Source organism: Salvelinus sp. IW2-2015, linkage group LG15 (assembly GCF_002910315.2).
Source record: "Salvelinus sp. IW2-2015 linkage group LG15, ASM291031v2, whole genome shotgun sequence".
Lineage (NCBI taxonomy): Eukaryota > Metazoa > Chordata > Actinopteri > Salmoniformes > Salmonidae > Salvelinus > Salvelinus sp. IW2-2015.
This window is the reverse complement of record NC_036855.1, coordinates 36,984,472-37,008,548: the sequence shown is the minus strand read 5'-3', so window position 1 is coordinate 37,008,548 and position 24,077 is coordinate 36,984,472. Positions and strand designations below refer to the sequence as shown.

General features: G+C 44.7%; 1 protein-coding gene across 1 annotated transcript in view; it reads left to right on the top strand.

Moving 5' to 3' along the window:
• Positions 1 to 23,248, top strand: part of LOC111973870 (protein Niban 2) — a 56,684-nt gene extending 33,436 nt beyond the window's left edge. The window contains exons 6-14 of the mRNA XM_024001309.2: positions 4,475 to 4,590; positions 12,209 to 12,313; positions 12,572 to 12,734; positions 13,478 to 13,665; positions 13,900 to 14,055; positions 15,224 to 15,337; positions 19,281 to 19,388; positions 19,608 to 19,719; positions 21,714 to 23,248. Of these exons, the coding sequence (XP_023857077.1) occupies positions 4,475 to 4,590; positions 12,209 to 12,313; positions 12,572 to 12,734; positions 13,478 to 13,665; positions 13,900 to 14,055; positions 15,224 to 15,337; positions 19,281 to 19,388; positions 19,608 to 19,719; positions 21,714 to 22,996 (2,345 nt within the window). The 3' untranslated portion in view covers positions 22,997 to 23,248. The remainder of the gene's footprint in view (positions 1 to 4,474; positions 4,591 to 12,208; positions 12,314 to 12,571; positions 12,735 to 13,477; positions 13,666 to 13,899; positions 14,056 to 15,223; positions 15,338 to 19,280; positions 19,389 to 19,607; positions 19,720 to 21,713) is intronic.
• Positions 23,249 to 24,077: the final 829 nt, after the last annotated feature.

The following is a 24,077-nucleotide window of genomic DNA, read 5'->3' as shown; positions in this document are numbered from 1 at the left end:
CAATTACCTAACCAAACCTACATATACTGTACATATTACCTCAATCACCCCAACCACCTTGTAACGGTACTCCTTGTAAATTGCATCGTTATGCTGTTTATATTTTCTTTATCTATTTGTTCATTTTCTTACTTTTTAACTGCATTGTTGGGAAAGGGCTCGAAAGAAGGCATTTTGCGGTAAAGTCTACACCTGTTGTATTCGGCGCGTGTGACAAGTAYGATTTGATTTGTATCTGTCAGTGGTTCCTATTGACCTCTGTCTACATTGACAGTTGTGACCATGTTACTTTGTCCAACTTGAGAATGATACTTCTTTAATGAAAACCACACTGTAGGGCTGTATATGATCTGGATAAAGTTGCTATGATCACCATGTCCGAAAAGCATACGATATAGGGATTTTTAAGTTGAATACAAATCTCCCTAGTCAGCTCTGAAGCTGGACTATCTGACAACAAAGCAGACTATTAAAATAAATTTAAAAAACGCACACACGACTACTCACTATAAGGAGGTGTTGCTGAACCACAACCAGCCTCAAACTGACCAGGCCATTCTTTCTCTACAGATGCTGATCAATTGATATATAGTACTGGAATTTCAGCATAAACTAGTCTCTTAGTCTAATTTGACTTTAGATCCGGGGTACAGACTTTATTGGGCTGGCAAAAATCCCCTCCACGTTCTCATGAGGCAGTGCCAAGATAAATTGCCTGGCTCCCACCCTCACACTCTTTCAACACACACACACACACACACACACACACACACACACACACACACACACACAGAGCTTTCAGAAAGGGAGGTAGTTTGGGGCTGTAGACTTCCTGCCTGTAGCTAGAAGCTCTACTTCCCCCCCACCCTAATTCATGCTCCCAGGCCGAACTCTCACTCACACATCCCACTCACTCCCCCACCCTGCACAACATACTTCCTGTCTTTGTCATGGCTAGAGTTAATTTATGAATTCCCCATTTTTATCACAAGACAGGATTTCACATGATTAGTTCTGATGCTTTGGTTAGACTAGCTCATGTACAGTGCATTCAAAGTATTCAGACCCCTTGAATTTTTCCACATTTTGTTACGTTAGACTTWTTCTAAATTTGATGAATTCGTTTTTATTTAAGCCATCTAGTACACACAATATGACAAAGAGAAAACAGGTTTTGAGAWTTTTTTTTGCAAATTTATAAAAAATAAAAATAAAACTTATTTACATAAGTATTCAGACCCTTTGCTATGAGACTCGAAATTGAGCTCAGGTGCATCCTGTTTCCATTGTTCATCCTTGAGATGTTTCTACAACTTGATTGGAGTCCACCTGTGGTAAATTCAATTGATTGGACATGATTTGGAAAGGCACACACCTGTCTATATAAGGTCCCACAGGTTGACAGTGCATGACGGAGCAAAAACCAAGCCATGAGGTCGAAGAAATTGTCCATAGAGCTCCGAGACATGATTGTATTGGCACAGATCTGGGGAAGGGTACCAAAAAATGTCTGCAGCATTGAAGGTCCCCAAGAACACAGTGGCATCCTCCATTCCTAAATGGAAGAAGTTTGGAACCACCAAGACTCTTCCTAGAGCTGGCAGCCTGGCCAAACTGAGCAATTGGGGGAGAAGGGTCTTGGTCAGGGAGGTGACCAAGAACCCGATGGTCACTCTGACAGAGCTCCAGAGTTCCTCTGTGGAGATGGGAGTACCTTCTCTGCAGCACTCCCCCAATCAGGCCTTTATGGGAGTGGCCAGACGGAAGCCACTCCTCAGTAAAAGGCACATGATAGCCTGCTTGGAGTTTGCCAAAAGTCACCCAAAGACTCAGACCATGAGAAACAAGATTCTCTAGGCTGATGAAACCCAAGATTGAACTCTTTGGCCTGAATGCCAAGCTTCACCTCTGGAGGAAACCTGGCAGCATCTCTAGGGTGAAGCAAGGTGGTGGCAGCATCATGCTGTGGGGATGTTTTTCAGCGGCAGGGACTGGGAGACTAGTCAGGATCGAGGGAAAGCTAAACAGAGCAAAGTACAGAGGGATCCTTGATGAAAACCTGCTCCAGTGCACTCATGACCACAGACTGGGGCAAAGGTTCACCTTCCAACAGGACAGTGACCCTAAGCACACAGCCAAGGCAACACAGGAGTGGCTTTGGGACAAGTCTCTTACTGTCCTTGAGTGGCCCAGCCAGAGCCCAGACTTGAACCCGATCGAACATCTCTGGAGAGACCTGAAAATACCTGTGCAGCAACGCTCCCCATCCAACCTGACAGAGCTTGAGAGGATTTGCAGAGAATAATGGAAGAAACTCCCCAAATACAGGTGTGCCAAGCTTGAAGCTTCATACCCAAGAAGACACAAGAGAGTAATCGCTGCCAAAGGTGCTTCAACAAAGTACTAAGGGTCCGATTTTTKTTGTTGTTGAAATGTACAAAAAATTCTAAAAACCTCTTTTTGCTTTGTCATTATGGGGTATTTTTGTGTAGATTGATGGGGGGGGGGGAAACAATTTAATACCTTTTAGAATTAGGCTGTAACTTAACAAAATGTGGGAAAAGTCAAGGGGTCTTAATACTTTCCGAATGCACTGTATGTTTGGATGGTGAGTCTACATACCAGAGTCTGATTCCTGATCCAAACACAGCTGGATACATTAATAAATTCTTCAGGTTGACTCTTTCAGTAGAGGTGAAKATGATCTAAGCTGGAGGTGTGTCTGTGTGCACCATCTATTAGATGTAGCCTTGTTCACCAGTCACTCTGGCCCAACGAAACTGTGACTTTATGGTCAAAACAAACCCTGTTGCCAAAACAACATGTACAGTTATCATGCGATTACTGGCACTTTCTGTAGCTACTACAATATTTGGAAAATGATTGGGTGATTATTTTTTTAAATAAAAAATGTGTTGGAGACAAGAATTTACTTCCCTAAAGGTGGATAATGTGGAATCTCCCTGGGTTGCCATGGCAAAGCTCTGATAAATAACCCTAGCCACTCGTGACATGAGAATGATCCAGTTGACTTTACAGAGTGTATGTGGTGTGGTCATTGCATATGACTGTTTCACTCTTCCCTCCATATTTAGATGGTGACCCTTGGTAACCCTTGTTTTTTCCCCTCATCAGTCGACACACAATACCCCATAATGACAAAGCAAAAACAGGTTTTTGGAAATGTTTGCACATTTACAAATAATAAAAAATGGAATTATCACATTTACACAAGTATTCAGACACTTTACTCAGTACTTTGTTGAAGCACCTTTGGCAGCTATTACAGCCTCGAGTATTCTTGGGTATGATGCTACAAGCTTGGCACACCTGTATATGGGGAGTTTCTCCCATTCCTTTCTGCAGATTCACTCAACCTCTGTCAGGTTGGATGGGGAGCGTTGCTGCACAGCTATTTTCAGTTCTCTCCAGAGATGTTTGATCGGGTTCAAGTCCGGGCTCTGGCTGGGCCACTCAATGACATTGAGACTTGTCCCGAAGCCAGTCCTGCATTGTCTTGGCTGTGTGCTTAAGGTCGTTGTCCTGTTGGAAGGTGAAACTTCACCCCAGTCTGAGGTCCTGAGTACTCTGCAGCAGGTTTTCATCAAGCTTTGTCAGAGTGACCATYGGGTTCTTCTCCCCTGATTGCTCAGTTAGGCCGCACAGCCAGCTCTAGGAAGGGTCTTGGTGGTTACAAACTTCCTCTATTTAGGAAAAATGGAGGCCACTGTTTTTGGGGACCTTTAGTGCTGTATAAATGTTTTGGAATCCTTCCACAGATCTCTGCCTCGACACAATTCTGTCTCGGAGCTCTTTGGACAATTGCTTTGACCTCATGGCTTGGTTTTTGCTCTGACATGCGCTGGTTACTGTGGGAATTTATGTAGAGAAGTGTGTGCCTTTCCAAATCATGTCCAATCAATTTAATTTATCACATGTGGACTCCAGTCAAGTTGTAGAAACATCTCAAGGATGAGCAATGGAAACAGGATGGAGCTGAGCTCAATTTCGAGTCTCATAGCAAAGGGTCTGAATACTTATGTATATAAGGTATTTCTCTTTTTTATTATGGGATAGTGTGTGTAGAGTGAGTTTTTTTATTTAATCAATTTTAGAGTAAGACTAAAGTAACAATGTGGAAAAAGGGGGTCTGAATACTTTCCAAATGCACTGTACTAGACAGTTCTCTTTCTGCACAAGTTGCAACAGACTCTAGGAATGCATGGAAACTCTTTTTCAAGTATATTTCTGTCAAACCTGAATTCAAGATTTCAATTGAGATTAGCCTGGTGGAACCAGTCTGATCGTGCGATGGCTCACAATTTGGTTTGAAATGTGAGCACAGCAGTCAGTCTGCTTGACCAGGCTAGTGCTGATTTATGATAAATTATCAAACTTGTACAATGTTTTTCAAATCAACCTTCACCATGTCCACTTCCACTAACAATGCTAATCCTCTGTGGTTACCCCATAGGTTTGTTGGAGGAGAGTAAGGTGCAGACGCCAGCCTTCACAGACTCAGTGAGGCTTTTTCGCCAGGCCCATGGGCAGTATGGCACCTGGGAGATGATGTGTGGCACACCTCCACAGGTAAGGATGGCACAGCCAATGGCAGTGGCTGTGTCCCAAATGGCACCCTATTCCCTATATATACTACGTCACAACATTTGGGCTCTGGTCAAAAGTAGTGTTGGCAATGGGGTGCCATTTGAGACACAGAAATTCTCTCTGCGTGTTGTAGGAGGGAGAATGCCCATCTTTCTGCATGATTTTACCCCTGCACATAGTTTTTTTGTTTGTTAACCATTATTTAACTAGGCAAGTCAGTTAAGAAAAAATTCTTATTTGCAATGACGGCCTAGGAACAGTGGGTTAACTGCCTTGTTCAGGGGCGACAGATTTTTACCTTGACAGCTCGGGGATTCGATCTAGCAACTTTTCTGTTACTGGCCCGATGCTCTAACCACTAGGCTACCTGTAAACGTTTTGGTAAGAGACCTTATTCAAGACTGTAAGACAATTGAATAAATCTAAGTCTTAGGTGCTTTGATTCTCTACAGTACAATCAGAGACCTGGTCAGCAAAATACTGATCAGAATACCTATTTTCCTACCAAGTCACTTTCCATTRGTGTACATTTCCTGAACAGCTACAGGAAGCATACTTGCCACTCACCCAGGGTCTATGTCCTAAATGGCACCCTATTACCTACATACAGTGCATTTGGAAAGTATTCATACCCCTTCACTTTTTCCACATTTTGTTATGTTACAGCCTTATTCTAAAATTGATTAAATGGTTTTTTCCTCATCAATCTGCACACAATACCCCATACTGACAAATCAAAAACAAGTTTTATCATTTTTTGCAAATGTATAATAAATAAAAAACTGAAATATTACATTTACATAAATATATAGACACTTTACTCAGTACTTTGTTGAAGCACCTTTGGCAGCAATTACAGCCTCGAGTCTTCTTGGGTATGACACTAAAAGCTTGACACACCTGCATTTGGGGAGATTCTCCCATTCTTCTCTGCAGATTCTCTCAAGCTCTGTCAGGTTGGATGGGGYGCGTTGCTGCACAGCTATCAAATCAAATTGTATTTGTCACATGCGCCGAATACAAGTGGTGTAGAACTTAAAGCCCTTAAAGCATTGTTGGTTAAGAAGTTAAGAATAATAAGTGTAAAGTAATTAAAATATATATATATATAAAAGTAACGTAATTAAACAGCAGCAGTAAAATAACAATAGCAATATGTACATATAGCTAGAGTTAAAGTGAGTATGCATAGATAATAGAGAGTAGCTGGAGCGTAAAAGAGGGGTCTGGGTAGCCCTTTGATTAGCTGTTCAGTAGTCTTATGGCTTGGGTGTAGAAGCTGTTAAGAAGCCTTTTGGACCTAGACTTGGCGCTCCGGTACCATTTGCCGTGCGGTAGCAGAGAGAACAGTCTATGACTATGGTGGCCGGAGTCTTTTACAATTTTTAGGGCCTTCCTCTGACACAACCTGGTATAGTGGTCCTGGATGGCAGGAAGCTTCTACCCCAGTGATGTACTGGGCCGTATGCAGTACCCTCTGTAGTGCCTTGCAGTCAGAGGCTGAGCATTTGCCATACCAGGCAGTGATGCAACCAGTCAAGATGCTCTTGATGGTGCAGCTGTAGAACCTTTTGAGGATCTGAGGATCCATGCCAAATCTTTTCTGTCTCCCGAGGGGGAAGAGGTTTTGTCGTGCCCTCTTCACGACTGTCTTAGTGTGTTTTGACCATGATAGTTTGTTGGTGATGTGGACACCAAGGAACTTGAAGCTCTCAACCTGCTCAACTACAGTCCCGTCGATGAGAATGGGGGCATGCTCGGTCCTCCTTTTCCAGTAGTCCACAATCATCTCCTTTGTCTTGATCACGTTGAGGGAGAGGTTGTTGTCCTTGCACCACACGGTCAGGTCTCTGACCTCCTCCCTATAGGCTGTCTCATTGTTGTCGTTGATCAGGCCTACCACTGTTGTGTCTTTGGCACACTTCCTCCCTATGTTTCTTCCTAGGTTCTGGCCTTTCTAGGGAGTTTTTCCTAGCCACTGTGCTTCTACATCTGCATTGCTTGCTGTTTGGGGTTTTAGGCTGGGTTTCTGTACAGCACTTTGACATCGGCTTTTGTAAAAAGCTTTATAAATAAATTTGATTGATTGATGGTGCTGGTGGAGTCATGCCTGGCCATGCAGTCACGAGTGAGCAGGGAGTACAGGAGGGGACTGAGCACGCACCCCTGAGGGGCCCCCGTGTTGAGGATCAGCGTGGCGAATGTGTTGTTACCTWCCCTTACCATCTGGGGGCAGCCTTTCAGGAAGTCCAGGATCCAGTTGCAGAGGCAGGTGTTTAGTACCAGGGTCCTTAGCTTGGTGATGAGCTTTGAAGGGCACTATGGTGTTAAACGCTGAGCTGTAGTCAATGAATAGCATTCTCACATGGGTGTTCCTTTTGTCCATCTGTGGATCTGTTGGAGTGGTATGCAAATTGGAGTGGTTTCTGGGATAATGGTGTTGATGTGAGCCATGACCAGCCTTTCAAAGCACTGCATGGCTACAGACGTGAGTGCTTCAGGTCGGTAGTCATTTAGGCAGGTTGCCTTAATGTTCTTGGGCACAGGGACTGTGATGATCTGCTTCAAACATGTTGGTATTATAGACTCAGTCAGGGACAGGTTGAAAATGTCAGTGAAGACACTTGCCAGATGGTCAGCGCATGCTCGGAGTACACGTCCTGGTTATCCATCTGGCCTTGTGGATGTTGACCTGTTTTAAAGGTCTTACTCACATCGGCTACGSAGAGCGTGATCACACCGTCGTCCGGAATCAGCTGATGCTCTCATGCATGTTTCAGTGTTACTTGCCTCGAAGCTAGCATAGAAGTAATTTAGCTCGTCTGGTAGGCTCGTGTCACTTAGCAGCTCGCGGCTGTGCTTCCCTTTTTTAGTCTAATAGTTTGCAAGCCCTGCCACATCTTCAGGTCTCTCCAGAGATGTTCGATCAGGTTCAAGTCCGGGCTCTGGTTGGACCACTGAAGGACATTCAAAGACCTGTCCCGAAGCCACTCCTGGTTGTCTTGGCTGTGTGCTTAGGGTTGTTGTCCTGTTGGAAGGTGAACCTTTGCCCCAGTCTCAGGTCCTGAGCGTCTGAAGCAGGTTTTTGTCAAGGATCTCTATGTAATTTGCTCCATTCATCTTTCCCTCGATCCTGACTAGTCTCCCAGTCCCTGCCGCTGAAGATCATCCCAATTTCATGATGCTGCCACCGCCATGCTTCACCGTTGGGATGATGCCAGGTTTCCTCCAGACATGACGCTTGGCATTCAGGCCAAAGAGTTGAATCTTGACCAGAGAATGTTGTTTCTAATGATCTGAGAGTCTTTAGGTGCCTTTTGGCGAACTCCAAGCAGGCTGTCATGTGCCTGACCCTGACCATTCTACCATAAAGGCCTAGTTGGTGGACTGCTGCAGAGATGTTGTCCTTCTGGAAGGTTCTCCCATTTCCGCAGAGGAACTCTGGAGCTCTGTCAGTGACCATCGGGTTCTTGGTCACCTCCCTGGCTAAGGCCCTTCTCCCCCGATTGCTCAGTTTGGCTGGGCAGCCAGCTCTAGGAAAAGTCTTGATGATTCCACACTTCTCCATCATTCTTAAATGGAAGGCCACTGTGTTCTTTGGGACCTTCAATGCTGCAGAAATGTTTTGGTACCCTTCCCCAGACCTGTGCCTCGACACAATCATGTCTCGGAGCTCTACGGACAATTCCTTCGATCTCATGGTTTGGTTTTTGCTCTGACATGCACTGTCAACTGTGGGTCCTTATATAGACAGGTGTGTGCCTTTTCCAAATCATCTCCAATGAATTGAATTTACCCCAGGTGGACTCCAATCAAGTTGTAGAAACATCTCAAGGATGATCAATGGAAAAAGGATGCACCTGAGCTCAATTTCGAGTCTCATAGCAAAGGGTCTGAATACTTATGTAAATAATAACCTGTTTTCACTTTGCCATTATGGGGTATTGTGTGTGTATTGATGAGGGGGGGGGGGGTATTTAATCTATTTTAGTATAAGGCTGTAACTAGGGATGCACCGATATGACATTTTGGGCCGATAACGTTATCCGATATTTTCCTTGCCAAAAAACCCGATACCGATAACAGATATTTACATTTTGAGGCCTTTTTAAACATTCTAGTACAGTTAAATAGCTGAAACACACCACACACACATTGACCAAAACGTTATTTTAAAAAGAAAGGTGTACCAAGGCACTATTCATATATTTAATGAATAATAATGCCTTTATTTGTATGGCATGTTCAATAGAAATAAAGTTTGAAATCTACTATTATGAACCTTCCTCCTCTTTCTTTTCACAACGTTATTTTATTGGCATTTACATATTTCCCCATTTACTAGTAAAACATCAAAACCTATTTCTTTCACTTGCTGTGCTGTTTCGTTGTTTATTTGTTCAGTCGTTTCATTCTCAACCAGGATTTCGTCATACATGTCAAGCAGCAAAGTTTCAGCTCTGTCTGTCCGTGGCCTCTCTTCCTCGGTGCGCACTGTCACTGTGTCCGTTTCCATCATGTCCAGCTGTGTCTGTAACATTTCACGTAAACCCTGTTTCTTGTCTGCATCGAAGTAGCGGCCCTTGTACCTAGCATCGAGCATGGTGGCGACACAGTAAATAGTCTCAGAGAGAATGCCACCGACTCGCTTGTTCACAGCCTCTCGTAGAGTACTTTTCCAAGTTAACCCCACGGTCTGTGTCGGCAGTTTTATTGAGCGTCTGCTGCAGACGCAGTTGATGAGCTTCTTTCTCAAGTCAGTTGTTCGAATGGCGCTAAGAGTGTGTTCATGTTCTCGATTGTCATTGAAATGGCAGCAGCGGTATGAGAACCAGCACATTCTTGAGCTTTCCTCTGTACGAAATCCTCGTCGACCCACTGCGCTGTCAGACTCTGCATGCTCATGGGGCTGACATCGCTGGTCCAAATGTCAGTCGTGAAGCTAATGGCAGTGACGCCCATAGCAAGTAGCTCATGGATGTGCGTTTCAACAACATAGGGCAACATCTGAGAAATGGCGCCTACATGGTAGTGTGTACCGGGGCTCGAGGTACTCGACCAGTTGACGAAAGCCCACATCATCCACAACAGAGAACAGTTGATTGTCAAGGGCAATGAATTCCATTATCTTGGCGTGAATGGAGTTGTCTTGCTGAAATGTTTTTACTCTTTCAAATGACTGCTCGATCCACACAGCAGACATTGTGGACTAGGTTAGGAATATAGCACGTGTAGCGCTATATTTTTCGTGGCGTCATTACGTCATCTACCTACGTTTATATAGGTATGCACATCAGCTTTAACATCGGCGTTAAACTAGACATCAGGCCGATGTTGGCATTTTTAGCCAATATCGACTGTTTTCGATATGCTTACCAATTGTAAAAAATAAAAAATAAAAATATATTATACTTATTTTTTATTTTTTAAATACAACAAAAAAATATATATATATTATATCGCACATCGCTAGCTATAACGTAACAATGTGGAAAAAGTCAAGGGGTCTGAATACTTTCCGAATGCACTGTAGCGCACTACTTTTGAACAGAGCCAAATGGGTCTATGTAGGGAATAGGGTGTAATTTGGGATGCAATCAGGGATGTAGAGTCCAGCTGAGAGATGATGTCACTATGCCCCCTGCCCTGGTGACACAGCATCCTGTGGGCATGAGCCGAGCAGAGCTGAGTCTTTGTCTGTTTGTGAGTGTGATGTCTGTAGCTCTTACATCAGGGCCTGGGGGCCTTGACTCATACCCATCATTCTTAGTATCTCATAGACAGATTGCTCCAGTGGGAGATGGAGGGAGCCAAAGGTCAGACGAGGAGCCTTGGGCTCAGAGTTAGCCACAGAGTCACAACACAGCACTTTCAACAGACAGACAGACACAGCCTGTGTATATACAGTGTACAAAACATTATGAAAACCTGCTCTTTCCACGAGACTGACCAGGTGAATCCTATGATCCCTTTTTGATGTCACTTGTTAAATCCACTTCAATCAGTGTAGATGAAGGGGAGGAGACCGGTTAAAGAAGACATTCAAATTTAAAGAAGACATTTCAAACCACCTTCGTAAGTGGTTTGMAGTCCGATACAAATCTGATTCCTGGCCATGCACCTTATTATTTGCCCTCAAGTGGTTTGGCACATTTTGTTTTATTGCTAGCTACTCTGTTGACAGTTTGACAAGAACATGGTAGCTAACTATCTTGTTAACGGTTTACAAACAAATTAGTGAATGTGCTAGAAAGCTAAATGGCTACCTAGCTAGCTAGTTGGCTCTTGTTGCTAGACAAAACTGAGTAATTTGAGGCTTTTAAAGTGTTCTTACACTATGATTTTTGAACATTCAAAGCAACTGGGAAATGTCCATGGCAGGCATTGTCAACTTAACTTGCTACATAACTTCTGAGTGGTAGGTCGCATGAGCACCACTACCAATCAGCCTACACCACTGCACACACATCCGCCATTACTATGACAACTAGCATAGCCTTGTAAGAAAATGACTGCCGTCTGAACATACACGCATCCTATTTGGTCACTTGTAAACTTGCTTTTTGAACAGTCAGTATTCCAAAACGTATTTGAAAAACAAAACCGATGTTGAGCATTAAGGCCAGCATTGTGAACAAGGCTTAAGAGACCGATCAGGACATAGCCTGATGCTGTTATGCTTGTAGCAGCAGTGACTGCTGCCTCTGTGCACTCCTTGGCTAACATTTTAACAATAACCAAACAGTGGTAGTCATTCACCCGTGCCCTGCTGTGACACACCACCAATGAGACACCTACAGATAAGACCAGCACTCATCGTTCTGTTTCAAGTTGAAATACACCAGAATGGTAGAACAGAGATTCTCTGGCAGCATTGCCAACTCGGCTCCTACACATTCCTCTGTCCCATATCATCATGCAAGATCAGTAACTCGCATCCAATGCAGCCTAGCCCAAAGCTCTTGACTTCAAGGCCAAATAAGTACAATAGAAGATAGTCATGATAAATATGTTGTGATGAATGTGTTGGGCCCCTTATATTCACCTCTGGACCTCAAAGCCAGTTCCACTTATTTTAGACCTGGGGACACCAGGTGGGTGCAATTCATTATCAGGTACAACAGAAAGCCAGCAGGCTCCGGACCTCATAGGGTAAGAGTTTAATACCACTGATCTAGAGCAATCAGGCTAGAAAAACCAGTTCTCTGGTTTCGATAGCTCTGACATATCTGTAGTGTAGAGTGCCGACCACACCTGAGAGGGTAAAGTACGGTAGACTAGTATACAGACTTTTGGAGATGCCCTCCAGCAGATACAAAGCATGAATAGGACCTAAAATGAACCACTTCCGATGTATAAATAAATACTTTGCCCTGAGGCCATAGATTGGCCCCATTGCCCAGAGGTGGAGAGAGTGAGCTGGTGTGACCTTAGTAGGTCATAAGAATTGTATCACTCTGGAAGTATGGCTGTATTGGTCTCAGTAGTTCATGAATCACTTTGCGTCCCTTTTTGGGAAATTTGTCTTGCGTCTCAAACAGCACAGCATCACCACACTTATTGTTGTCATCTGATCTCAAACCTACTACCATCCCTGTAGATTCTGGCCAACCTGGTGATGGAGACACTTCTCCCTGAGGTCAGGGATCTCATCACTCCGGGACTGAAAGGCAAAATGTACGAAAGGCAGAGGAACTGGATGCTGGTAAGTCCCATCTCACACAACTGACCAAATACCCCTTTTATAATACTAGGGAAAATGTCTTCTCCTTAACCAGCTTCTGAGTTCCCTGTTTGTACATGAATCCATGTCATGTTGGGATGCAAGAATGCTGGTGATCTACATCTTTGTATTCCATGTTCACAAAGGTGGATAACATGGCACTTTAGTCAACGTTTCGGCCCAGTGGCTTTTCTCAATACAAGATGCAGACATAACAATCCTCTGTGTGTCCCCATGCAGATCTGCGATGCTGTTTATGGTCTGGTGGTGAGGCAGGCCCAGGCCCAGTATGAGGCTGTGGTGCAGAGCTGTGAGGCTGGACGCCCCCTTCTAGAGGCCTCCATACGCACAGACATGGACCAGATCATCACCTCCAAGGAGCACGTCAGCAACAAAATCAAAGGTGAAGCCTCAGTGACCTGTGTGGTCCAGCTGCGGACCCCAGCTCATGTATACTAGAGCCGGCATGAGTTGGAATCCACACCACTGCACTTCTGACTTGCCAACTTTTCCACCTTTCATGTCTCCTCTTCATTATCCCATCTTAATAAAATAAATAAATATATTTAAAAGGTATGAGCCCTCCACAGTAAGATGAAGTTGAGCCCTAGTCCCAGACATTGACCCAACGTCAGTTTTACAGTCCACCCAGTAATGGATTTTGGGGGAGTAAGCAGATCCTAGATCTGTGCCCAAGCCAGGGCAACTTGGGACCCACAGTAGGTAAATACCAGTAGTTGCAGTACAAGGGTAGATTCTAGTTCATACTCTGAATACCTACAGTACATGTCTGGCCTGTATGTCATTCTGGGCTCTTTGCCAGTGGTGTGACAAATATTTACCAACAGTTGAACAGGTGGTTGTCACAGCCACAGACAGTTTTGTGCTATGTTGACAGCATGCGTCCATGGAGTGGAAGTCAGGAAGAAGAGCAGCATTCCATCAACAGTTACATGGGGGACTTAGTCTGTCGCAATAACAGTCTTATATGGAGAGGAGCTGAATTCCTTTGGACGAATCATATCTTGAGAAAAGCATGTGTTGCACGATGAGTCACAGTGGAACTTCTGCCAGTTTTTATAAAGTCATGTAGACTAGTCTGTGCGTTGACATCCTCTCTCTCTCTCTCGTTGTGTTTCCTCCCAGCGGTGGCGCTGCCTAAGGCAGAGAAGCTGCTGAAGGTGAGTATCCAGCCCTACATCAGCTCTATCCTGGAGGCCCTGATGGAGCCCACCAGTCGAGGCTTCTCTGAGGTCAGGGACGTCTTCTTCAGAGAGCTGGTGGACATGAGCAAGAACACACTGAACGACAGCACCAAGGAAAAACTGGGAGAGGTGAGAACGTTGATATTCATTTACATGGGTGTCAGTCTAATGATCCAGCCTAACAGTTTAGCTGCGTTCTTTCAATCCACCCATTTTAGGTGATATCTGAAGTGTAGCATACAAATTGATGCGTGAATTGAAAGACGTATATCATCCAAGCCTGGTCTCTATGGTCTGTGTGTTAATTCTGTCAACCCAGCCTCACTCTTCCTTCTCTCCCTCCTTCTCTCCCTCTCTCGTCAGCACATGGAGAAGATCTCTATGCTGGCTTTCCACCCGGTGAAGATGCAGAGCTGCTATGAGAAAGTGGAGGACCTGAGTCTGGACGGCCTGCAGCAGAGGTTCGACGTCTCCAGCCCCTCCGTGTTCGTCCAGAGGGCACAGATCCTCATGAGAGAGGTACAACATTTCTAACGGGCGCTGATTGAGGATGAAGGTTTTACATGCAATGACTGTGATAGGTTGTCGTACCTAGCTTAATTGAATGTGATCAAAATGCAAACGTGAACTACACCCTCCCACACCTTATTACATTCTGCAAAACGTGACAACCTCTTACTGATGATGTCGACAGTTTTTCACTAAACTGACATATGGGGTATGAGTATGGTGAGGTACTAATTAAATAATTGCTGAAATGTCTCCATTTGAGTTCCTGGCTGGTGTATGAGTGCTGAACGGATGTGGCCTGCAGGTCTATTTTGTGGTTGTTGGTTGTGTTGTTTTGTCTGAGATCCTCAGAGCTACAGTATGGGGAGTTCTTTATTATTGTGGTTGGAGAACAAGCACATTCTGGTTAGTGAGTGGTGGTTTACTGTCATTGGCTGGCAGGTCTCTGTTGACAGGCTGTTGGTTGTTGGAGAGATATCCTAGAGCCAAGTATTCACCACTCTGTCCCCCACTGTGAATCACGTAGGCTGTCCTCTTTGTAGTGGCTAGAAGCTGCTGGGGGTGAGACTTCTCAGACAGGGGCTAAGGTCTCAGAGAGTTCAACAATTGAACTTTGCTTTGCATCCAATATTCTGTTTATAGTTCAGATATACAATAGCATATCTACCCTCAGGGTTCAGAGTGTGATTAGTTTAGAATGGCGGGAGGGAAGTTTTTTTTTGGACAGGATTCAACTAGTGTATATAGAAAGCAATCCTATTTTGTTGCTCCAATTAAAAAGGAATTGTTGGGAAGATACTGCCCCCTTGTGGTGAATATATGAACACTGATGGAATGTTTTGTTCTTGGCTTGGCATTTTGTGATTTCAGCAAACAGGCAAATCATGGACTTGATCTATACACTGTCGGATGACTGCTTAGTGGAGTTCACCAGTTTATTGAGTTACCAACATGCCCACATGATGATCCATTTTATAAACCGATTTCTCTGCGTTCTCTTTCTGTCTGGTAGAGTATAGTCCATTTTAAAGAGAGGTTTACTTGCAATGACTGTGATTTGTGGTTGTTTTCCCACCACTGAACTTAGTTGAATGCACTGACTGTAAGTCACTCTGGATAACAGCGTTTGCTAAATGACTAAAATGTAAACTGATAAACAAACCTTTTATCTGTGCAGCAAATGGACGATGCGGTGTACACCTTTGAGCAGATCCTCCACCAGAGTCTGGAGGACCAGGGGCCAGAGGGTCTCTGTAAGAGCATCCAGCGCTGCCAGGACCGGGTCATCAAGGTAAGGCAGACAGGAAAGGGATGGCTGTTGGCCCAGTGCACACCATGACATAGGCACAGTGACTAATCAAGACCATTGCGCTCTCCCCAAAAAAAGTTTAGTTGGTGTGTAAAACCAGTGAATCTAGATAAGCACACAAAAATGTCTTATATGGCTTGCTAGGTACATGGATGGGTAACATTTTATATATATTTTTTTATTTCAACTTTATTTAACCAGGTAGGCCAGTTGAGAACAAGTTCTCATTTACAACTGCGACCTGGCCAAGATAAAGCAAAGCAGTGCGACAAAAACAACAACACAGAGTTACACATGGGGTAAACAAACGTACAGTCAATAACACAATATAAAATATGTATACAGTGTGTGCAAATTAAGGAGGTAAGCCAATAAATAGGCCATAGTGGCGAMGTAATTACAATTTAGCAATTAAACACTGGAGTGATAGATGTGCAGATGAGGATGTGCAAAAGAGCAGAAAAAAACAATTATGGGGATGAGATCGGTAGTAGGTTAGATGGGCTGTGTACAGCTACACCGATCGGTAAGCTGCTCTGACAGCCGATGCTTGAAGTTAGTGAGGGAGATATGTCTCCAACTTCAGGGATTTTTGCAATTCGTTCCAGTCATTGGCAGCAGAGAACGGGCCAGATGTATAAGGAAGGGCCAGATGTATAAAGAATGGTGTCGTCTGCCGATACGAATACGGTGATTGACAGTCGAAAGCCTTGGCCAGGTCGATGAAAACGGCTGGACAGTACTGTTTTTTTTATCGATGGCAGTTATGATATCGTTTAGGACCTTGAGCGTGGCTGAGGTGCACCCGTGACCAGCTCGGAAACCGGATTGCATAGCGGAGAAGGTACGGTGGGATTCGAAATGGTCTGTGATCTGTTTGTTCACTTGGCTTTCGAAGAATTTAGAAAGGCAGGGCAGGAAGGATATAGGTCTGTAACAGTTTGGGTCTAGAGTGTTTCCCCCTTTGAAGAGGGGGATGACCGCGGCCGCTTTCCAATCTTTGGGGATCTCAGACGATATGAAAGAGTTTGAACAGACTAGTAATAGGGGTTGGGACAATGGTGGCGGATAATTTTAGAAAGAGAGGGTTCAGATTGTCTAGCCCAGCTGATTTGTAGGGATCCAGATTCTGCAGCTCTTTCAGGACATCAGCTGTCTGGATTTGGGTGAAAGAGAAGCGGGGGGGGGGGGGGGGTTGGGCCAGTTTCCACGGGGGGTGCAGAGCTGTTGGCCGGAGTAGGGGTAGCCAGGTGGAAAGCGTGGCCGTAGAGAAATGCTTATTGAAATGTTTGATTATCGTGGATTTATCGGTGGTGAGTGTTTCCTAGCCTCAGTGCAGTGGGCAGCTGGGAGGAGGTGCTCTTATTCTCCATGGACTTTAGTATCCCAAAACTTTTTGGAATTAGTGCTGCAGAATGCAAATTTCAGTTTGAAAAAGCGAGCCTTTGCTTTCCTAACTGACTGTGTATATTGGTTCCTGACTTTCCTGAAAAGTTGCATATCACGGGGACTATTCGAAGCTTGTGCAGTGCGCAAGGGCAGTTGAGTCTGGAGTGAACCACGGGCTATATCTGTTCTTAGTTCTACATTTTTTGAAAGGGGCATGCTTATTTAAGATGGTGAGGAAGGCACTTTTGAAGAACAACCAGGCATCCTCTACTGACGGGATGAGGTCAATATCCTTCCAGGATGCCATGTCGATTTAGAAAGGCCTGCTCGCAGAAGTGTTTTAGGGAGCATTTGACAGTGATGAGGGGTGGTCGTTTGACCGCAGACCCATAACGGACGCAGGCAATGAGGCCGTGATCGCTGAGATCCTGGTTGAAAACAGCAGAGGTGTATTTAGAGGGCAAGTTGGTCAGGATGATATCTTTGAGGGTGCCCATGTTTACGGATTTGGGGTTGTACCTGGTAGGTTCCTTGATAATTTGTGTCAGATTGAGGACATCTAGCTTAGATTGTAGGACGGCCGGGGTGTTAAGCATATCCCAGTTTAGGTCACCTAACAGTACGAACTCTGACGATAGATGGGGGGCGATCAATTCACATATAGTGTCCAGGGCACAGCTGGGAGCTGAGGGGGTCTATAACAAGCGGTAACAGTGAGAGACTTATTTCTGGAGAGATGGATTTTTAAAAGTAGTAGCTTGAACTGTTTGGGCAAAGACCTGGATAGTATGACAGAACTCTGCAGGCTATCTCTACAATAGATTGCAACTCCGCCTCCTTTAGCAGTTCTATCTTGACGGAAAATGTAATTGTGGATGGAAATTTCCGRATTTTTGGTGGCCTTCCTAAGTCAGGATTCAGACACGGCTAGGACATCAGGGTTGGCGGAGTGTGCTAAAGCAGTGAATGAAGCAAACTTAGGGAATAGCAATCTGATGTTAACATGCATGAACCCAAGGCTTTTACGGTTACAGAAGTTAACAAATGAGAGCGCCTTGGTACACACAGGGCCTGGGTTAACCTCTACATCACCAGAGGAACAGAGGAGGAGAAGGATAAGGGTACGGCTAAAGGCAATAAGAACTGGTTGTCTAGTGCGTTCGGAACAGAGAGTAAAAGGAGCAGACTTCTGGGCGTGGTGGGATAGATTCAGGGAATAACGCATAGACAAGTGCATGGTAGGGTGCGAGTACAGTGGAGGTAAACCTAGGCATTGGGTGACGATGAAAGAGGCTGCATCTCTGGAAGCGCCAGTTAAGCTAGGTGCGGTCTCCGCATGTGTGAGGGGTGGGGCAAGGGAGCTAATCGAGGCATGTAGAGCGGGACTAGAGGCTCCGCAGTAAAACAAAACAATGAGAACTACCCTAAACAACAGTATACAAGGCATATTGACATTAGAGGGAGGCATAAAGCAATCACAGGTGTTGATTGGGAGGGCTAAGACAACAACGGGTAAAAAGCTAAGACTACAATAACGTGTAAATGGCGATGAATGGGCAGAGAGGGTCAGTTAGCTACACACAGGGCCTGAGTTCGAGGCTGGGGCCAACAGATAAACAAAATGAAGTACCGTGTTAATGAACAGTCCAGTAGGAATCAGCTGTGTAGCCGAGTGATCATAGGGTCCAATAAGCAGCAATGGACGAAACAGGGAGCTGCTCGGCAGTCGTCACTACGCTAGGCAAGCGGGAGACACGGCGCTCAGAAAGCTAGCAGGCCGGGGCTAGTAGCTGGTTCCTCACCGACATCAACGACGCAGAGGCCGGTTGAGAGCACATTGGCCGAAATACGTCAGCAAACCAGTCGTGATGGATCGGCGGGGCTCCGTGTCGACAAAGGGTCCAGGCCAATTGGCAAGAGGTATTGTAGTTGGTGTACTACGTTTGCTAGCCGGGGGAATGGGCCTAGCTCGAGGCTAACTGGTGCTTGCTTCTGGACAAGGGCGTTAGCCACGATAGCCACTCGGTAGCAGCTAGCTAGCTGCGATGATCCGGTGTAATGGTCCAGAGCTTGTGGCAGGAATCCGGTGATGTAGTGTGGGAAAAAAGCAGTCCGATATGCTCCGGGCTGATATCGCGCTGTGCAGACTGGCAGATATTATCCGGGCTATCCAGGCTAAAGTGTCTGGTGTCTGTGCTAAAGGTAAAGACTGCTAGCAATGACTAAATAGCTAGTAGCTAATTAGCTGGATAGCTTCTGATGGAGGTTCCGGTTATGTCTAAAAACAATAGCAGATCCGTACCACGTTGGGTGAGGCGGGTTGCAGGAAGCTGTATTTAACTCTAAAATGGAAAAAGAGTTTGAAATGTATACAGAAAGACAAAAAAAGCTGAATATTTACACGGGACAAAAACAAACACGTATTGCTGCCACTCCATCTTGGAAAATGTAGGCTTGAGCAGATTGATGCTACATAAATGTTCTCTAAAAAATCATCACATCTCCTGTCTTTTATTTCCCTCCTGTCTGTCCACAGAAATTTGACTATGACAGCAGCACAGTCCGGAAGAGGTTCTTTCGAGAGGCTCTTCTTCAGATCTTCATCCCTTACATGCTGAAGCAGCTCACTCCCTCCGTTGCATCTGTAAGTCTAGCAGCTGTAGCCGGCTAGACTGTGTCTAGACGGGTCAAATGCATACGTTGTGTGAAACTGACATTGCACTTCCATGCAATAGCATTCCCTTTGTCACTCATACTGTTAACTTACTGTTTCTCTGCATGTCTCTCCTGAGTGTATTCCTGAGTGTGTATGACACCTTTTATGGGTCCTCTGTTCTCATACTTGTTCCTCTGCCGTGTCCAGGAGCTGCCTCGTTTCCAGGAGCTGATTTTTGAGGACTTCTCTCGTTTCATCCTGGTGGAGAACATCTTTGAGGAAGTGGTACTGCACTCTGTCATGAAGGACATCATGATGGGTGAGTCTCACAGTGGAAACAGTGGCTTTGTCCTTAATGGCACCATTACTCCCTTTCTATTGCATTACTATGGGCCCTGATCAATAGGAGGAATAGGGTGCCATTTGGGACGCAGACATATACTTCTCTTATATTTGAATGCCTTTTGTCAGGGTTAACCAACTGGCGGTGATTTCATTTGCCCCCCCCAAGTTTTCTGAGCAGAAAATGGAGGGTTCAACATAAAATACTATAGAAACACAAGCAAATCCGCACCAAGTGAGTGTACAAAACATTAGGAACACCTGCTTTTTCCATGACAAACTGACCAGGTAAATCCAGGTGAAAGCAATGATTCCTTATTGATGTTAAATTCACTTCAATCAGTGTAGATGAAGAGGACGATATCTGTTAAATAAGGATTTTTAAGCCTTGAGACAATTTAGACATGGATTGTGTATGTGTGCCATGCAGAGGGTGAATGGGAAAGACAAAAGCTTTAAGTGCCTCTGACCGGGGTATGGCAGTAGGTGCCAGGCACACCGGTTTGAATGTGTCAAGAACTGCAACACTGCTTGGTTTTTCACGCTCAAAGGTTTCCCATATGTATAAAAAATGGTCCACCACCCAAAGGACATCCAACCGACTTGACACAATTGTGGGAAGCATTGGATTCAACCTGGGCCAGCATCCCTGTGAAATGCTTTCGACACCTTGTAGAGTCCATACCCCGATTTAATTGAGGCTGTTCTGAGGGCGAAAGAGGTGCAACTCAATATTAGGAAGGTGTTTCTAATGTTTTGTACACTCAGTGTATGTGATCATATGCAGATAAGCAAGGTTTGAAAATATGTTTTAGTCAAACATTATATCTGTTGGGCTTCTGAGTGTGTCAATTTGCAGTTTACAAATTGTTTGTAGTTATGTTCCGGCCCCCTAACCATCCACTCAAGAAAAGATTGGCCCGGTGCTGAATCTAGTTGATGATCCCTGCCTTATGTGTTCAGTGTATGGAATAAGAGTACTCACAGGCTATATTTAGGCCCCAGAGTTCTTCGTCACCAAATGACCTCACTAGGAAAGACTCCATGCTCTAGTGATATCCAAAATCGATGTGTTAGAAGAGATACCGCTCCTGAGTCGTTTCACCTCAAAWGCACAAGAAAGAAGATTGACAGCCACCATCTCTGATTGTTCTGAAATTGTTTCTGTAGTTAGAAACAGATATTTATTTTATTGAAASATTATTTGAAACATTTGAGAAATTAATCAAATTGTTGCACATATTTGCCATTTTAATTTATAGGATTCATATAATATTCAATAAATATATTACCCATCTTCCAGTTTGGTGCAAACCACTTCTTAATAATGTATAAAACATGAGAAATCCAAATAAATGGTCAAAAGCCCCCCACGGACCCCCCCAAGCCCATCCCAATGGCCAGTATACAGTATCAGTTATCTATATTTGACAGGTAGTATGACACTGCGGCTTGGATTATTGTTTATTCATACTATGTAATGCATTTTCTGTGAATTTTGTGATGTCCCCCCCTGTTCAGACAAATTTGCCATTTAAGTTGCTTGCATTTCTGCCCATAAAATAGTGTGAAAGTACCATGTTTTTCCCACTAGATGCCGCTGTTCATGCTGTTACTTTTATCAATTTTGCTGGTCACTTGTGTTTATTAAGGGGGGTCTGAACTTTCTGATCAAGGCCTTGTTTTTCGGCTTGGTCAATAAGAAATGCAGAGGCCATGAAATCGGGTTTTGGGCATTATATTTAATGAATATTACATGAATCCTGTCTTTCAACAAAATAATATTGAAATACATATATAATGTTAAAACAAATAATGCAACTACAGAAACCATTTCAGAACAATCTGAGATGGTGGGTGTCATGGCTTTCTGAAATTAAATGGAACGAACCTCCGGTGGACAATGTCTTAATGACCTTTCTCTCTCTCTCTTTCTCTCTTTCTATCCTTTCTTTCTTCCTCCCTGTGTAGCTGTGAAGGAGGCAGCAGTCCAGAGGAGACACAACCTGTACAGGGACAGCATTGTATTGACCAGCAGTGACCCCAACCTGCATCTGCTGGGGGACAACACTGCCATCGATTGGGCTGGGGAGTACGGGACAGAACCGGAGGAAGGGCAGGGACAAGATGRGGGGGAGGAGACTGGTGATACTGGGGAGGCCCATAGGAGGCGCAGGATGAAGCAGGTGGTCTCTATGATCCAGCTGGATGGCTCCCCCATCCTGGTCAACGAGTCCTGCCTGGAGGTGCCCAGTGTGGACGGCATCCCTGAGGAGAGGGAGGGAGAGGGGGAGGACCAGGACGCAGACGCTCCATCGTCTCCAGAGATCATCCACCAGGATCCAGTCAAAGATAATGCAACCACTTCAAAACAAAAGAAGAAAGCCCCTCCACCTCCTGTCCAGCCAGAGAACAGTCCATCCCCTGCCCTAACGAACGGCTCCGTCCTGAAAGGAGGAGAGTCGGTGACAATCTTGAGTGTGGCCCCAGAGGTGCAGACCAAAATCTCAGAGGATGTGACCCAGGATGCTGAGCGTGAGAAAAAGTTCAGAGAGATTGAGAGCTCCTTACAGGAGAACACAGAATCAGCCATCGAGAGTGCCATACAGGAGATAGAGAATGCTGTGCAGGAAGAGGACAGCGAGCCAGGCGTGGAGGTGGCTGCAGTTTCACAGGAGACCGCAGTAGAAGTGTCCCCCTCAAGCCAGGAGGTTAGTAGTGTACCCTCAAGCAAAGAGAAGGAATCTCTGAAAACAGTTCAGGAAGAGGCTTCGGCACCAGCAGCTCTAACCCAAGAGGATACGTCTCCTAGTTCAGAGGCGGTATCTTCCCTACTCTCAACGCAGATGGAGGCAGTAGCAGTAACACCCATAGCACAAGAGGAGATCCCCACACCCATACCAACAGCCCTGGACACAGAGCTCCTAGTGCCTGCACTCACACCAACAGAAATTCCTGCAGCCACGACAACAGCCCTGGAGACGGAGAAAGTCCCTGTCCCTGCACCAATGCCAGAGGAGTCGGAGAGCACTGAGAGCACTTCAGATGTCCAGAGAGCAAATCCACAACCCACGGTGGATTTGRACTCCCTGCCCCCTCCGCCTCCACATGCCACCAGTGAGGCGGTGGAGAAGGCTGCCCCCAGTACAGAGGAGCCAGAGGCAGCAGAGGTGATCCCTGAGGCAGAGGGAGAGGGAGTGACTGTGGCCCAGGAGGGAGCAGCAGCGCAGAAGAAGGACTCTGTGACGGGATAGAAGAAGGACTCCGAGAAGGCAGTGTGGAATGAGTCATTGTTTGGGCTGTATGCTGGTGACAATTTGGATTTTGTTTTTTTTACCAAGACCGGGATATTATACACAATTAATCTCACAATAGCATAGACAATTTCATCAATGGAAATGGTTTGTATACAGTAGTTTTGCCAATAATTTTACTGCTTAGTTTTYGTCTTCAAGATTATTCTCTTAAATAAGTTACTTTTTTTTCACCAATATTATCCACCTCTACCAAATCATCAGTCTGTATGTACATTGATCGGGTTTCAGGTGCAACTTCAATGCCTGTATATGTTGTTTTCCTATTGTTTCTATATTTTGACAGATTACGTCCACATTCCAATTGACAGCATGTGCATTGTAGCTTGAGTGCCAGATGTTTGTGCKCTCATGCCAACTCTCACTGTCATTCATTGTCATWAAAAAAAACATGGCTTGACAATGACAGCTTTGGAATTAAAGGCCACAAACTGATCTGGAATCAGGTTAGGAACTCACTCCATTGTCCTTTTTTACTATATATTCACTGGGTAGTGAATGATGAGCACAATAAAAAGACCCAGTTGTGTCCATATTATGGTGTGCTGTAAATATGAAATTAACTCACACACTTCAGGTGTTCTTGGTGGGGTATATAACGTTCAATATCATCACTGATTTGTCCTCTATGATCTGCACTACTGCTCAACCATTTGAATTGGCTTTACCCTGAATCCAAAAGCTGTCAAGGGTCTGACTTATCTAGTTTGTGTTCAATTGTATTTAGTGGACCATGACAACATGAGCAAAGCTACAGTATAGCTAGCCATGGCTAAATCAAAATCATAGAGTATTTATTCCAATAGGTTCAACGACTGATATGTGTCCTTGTTGGCATCTTATTGGTGTGCTTTCATTACTTTCGTACAGTTGCTCTCTACTCTGAATTTTCCTGTCAGTTTTTGAATCTCTTTTTCTATCAGAGTAATTCCAATACTTTTATAATTGTGCATCAACCTACAATAATATTCTTCTGGCGTGTATTTATTGAGATATGTCGAAAAGGTGTCTGGGAAGCAAG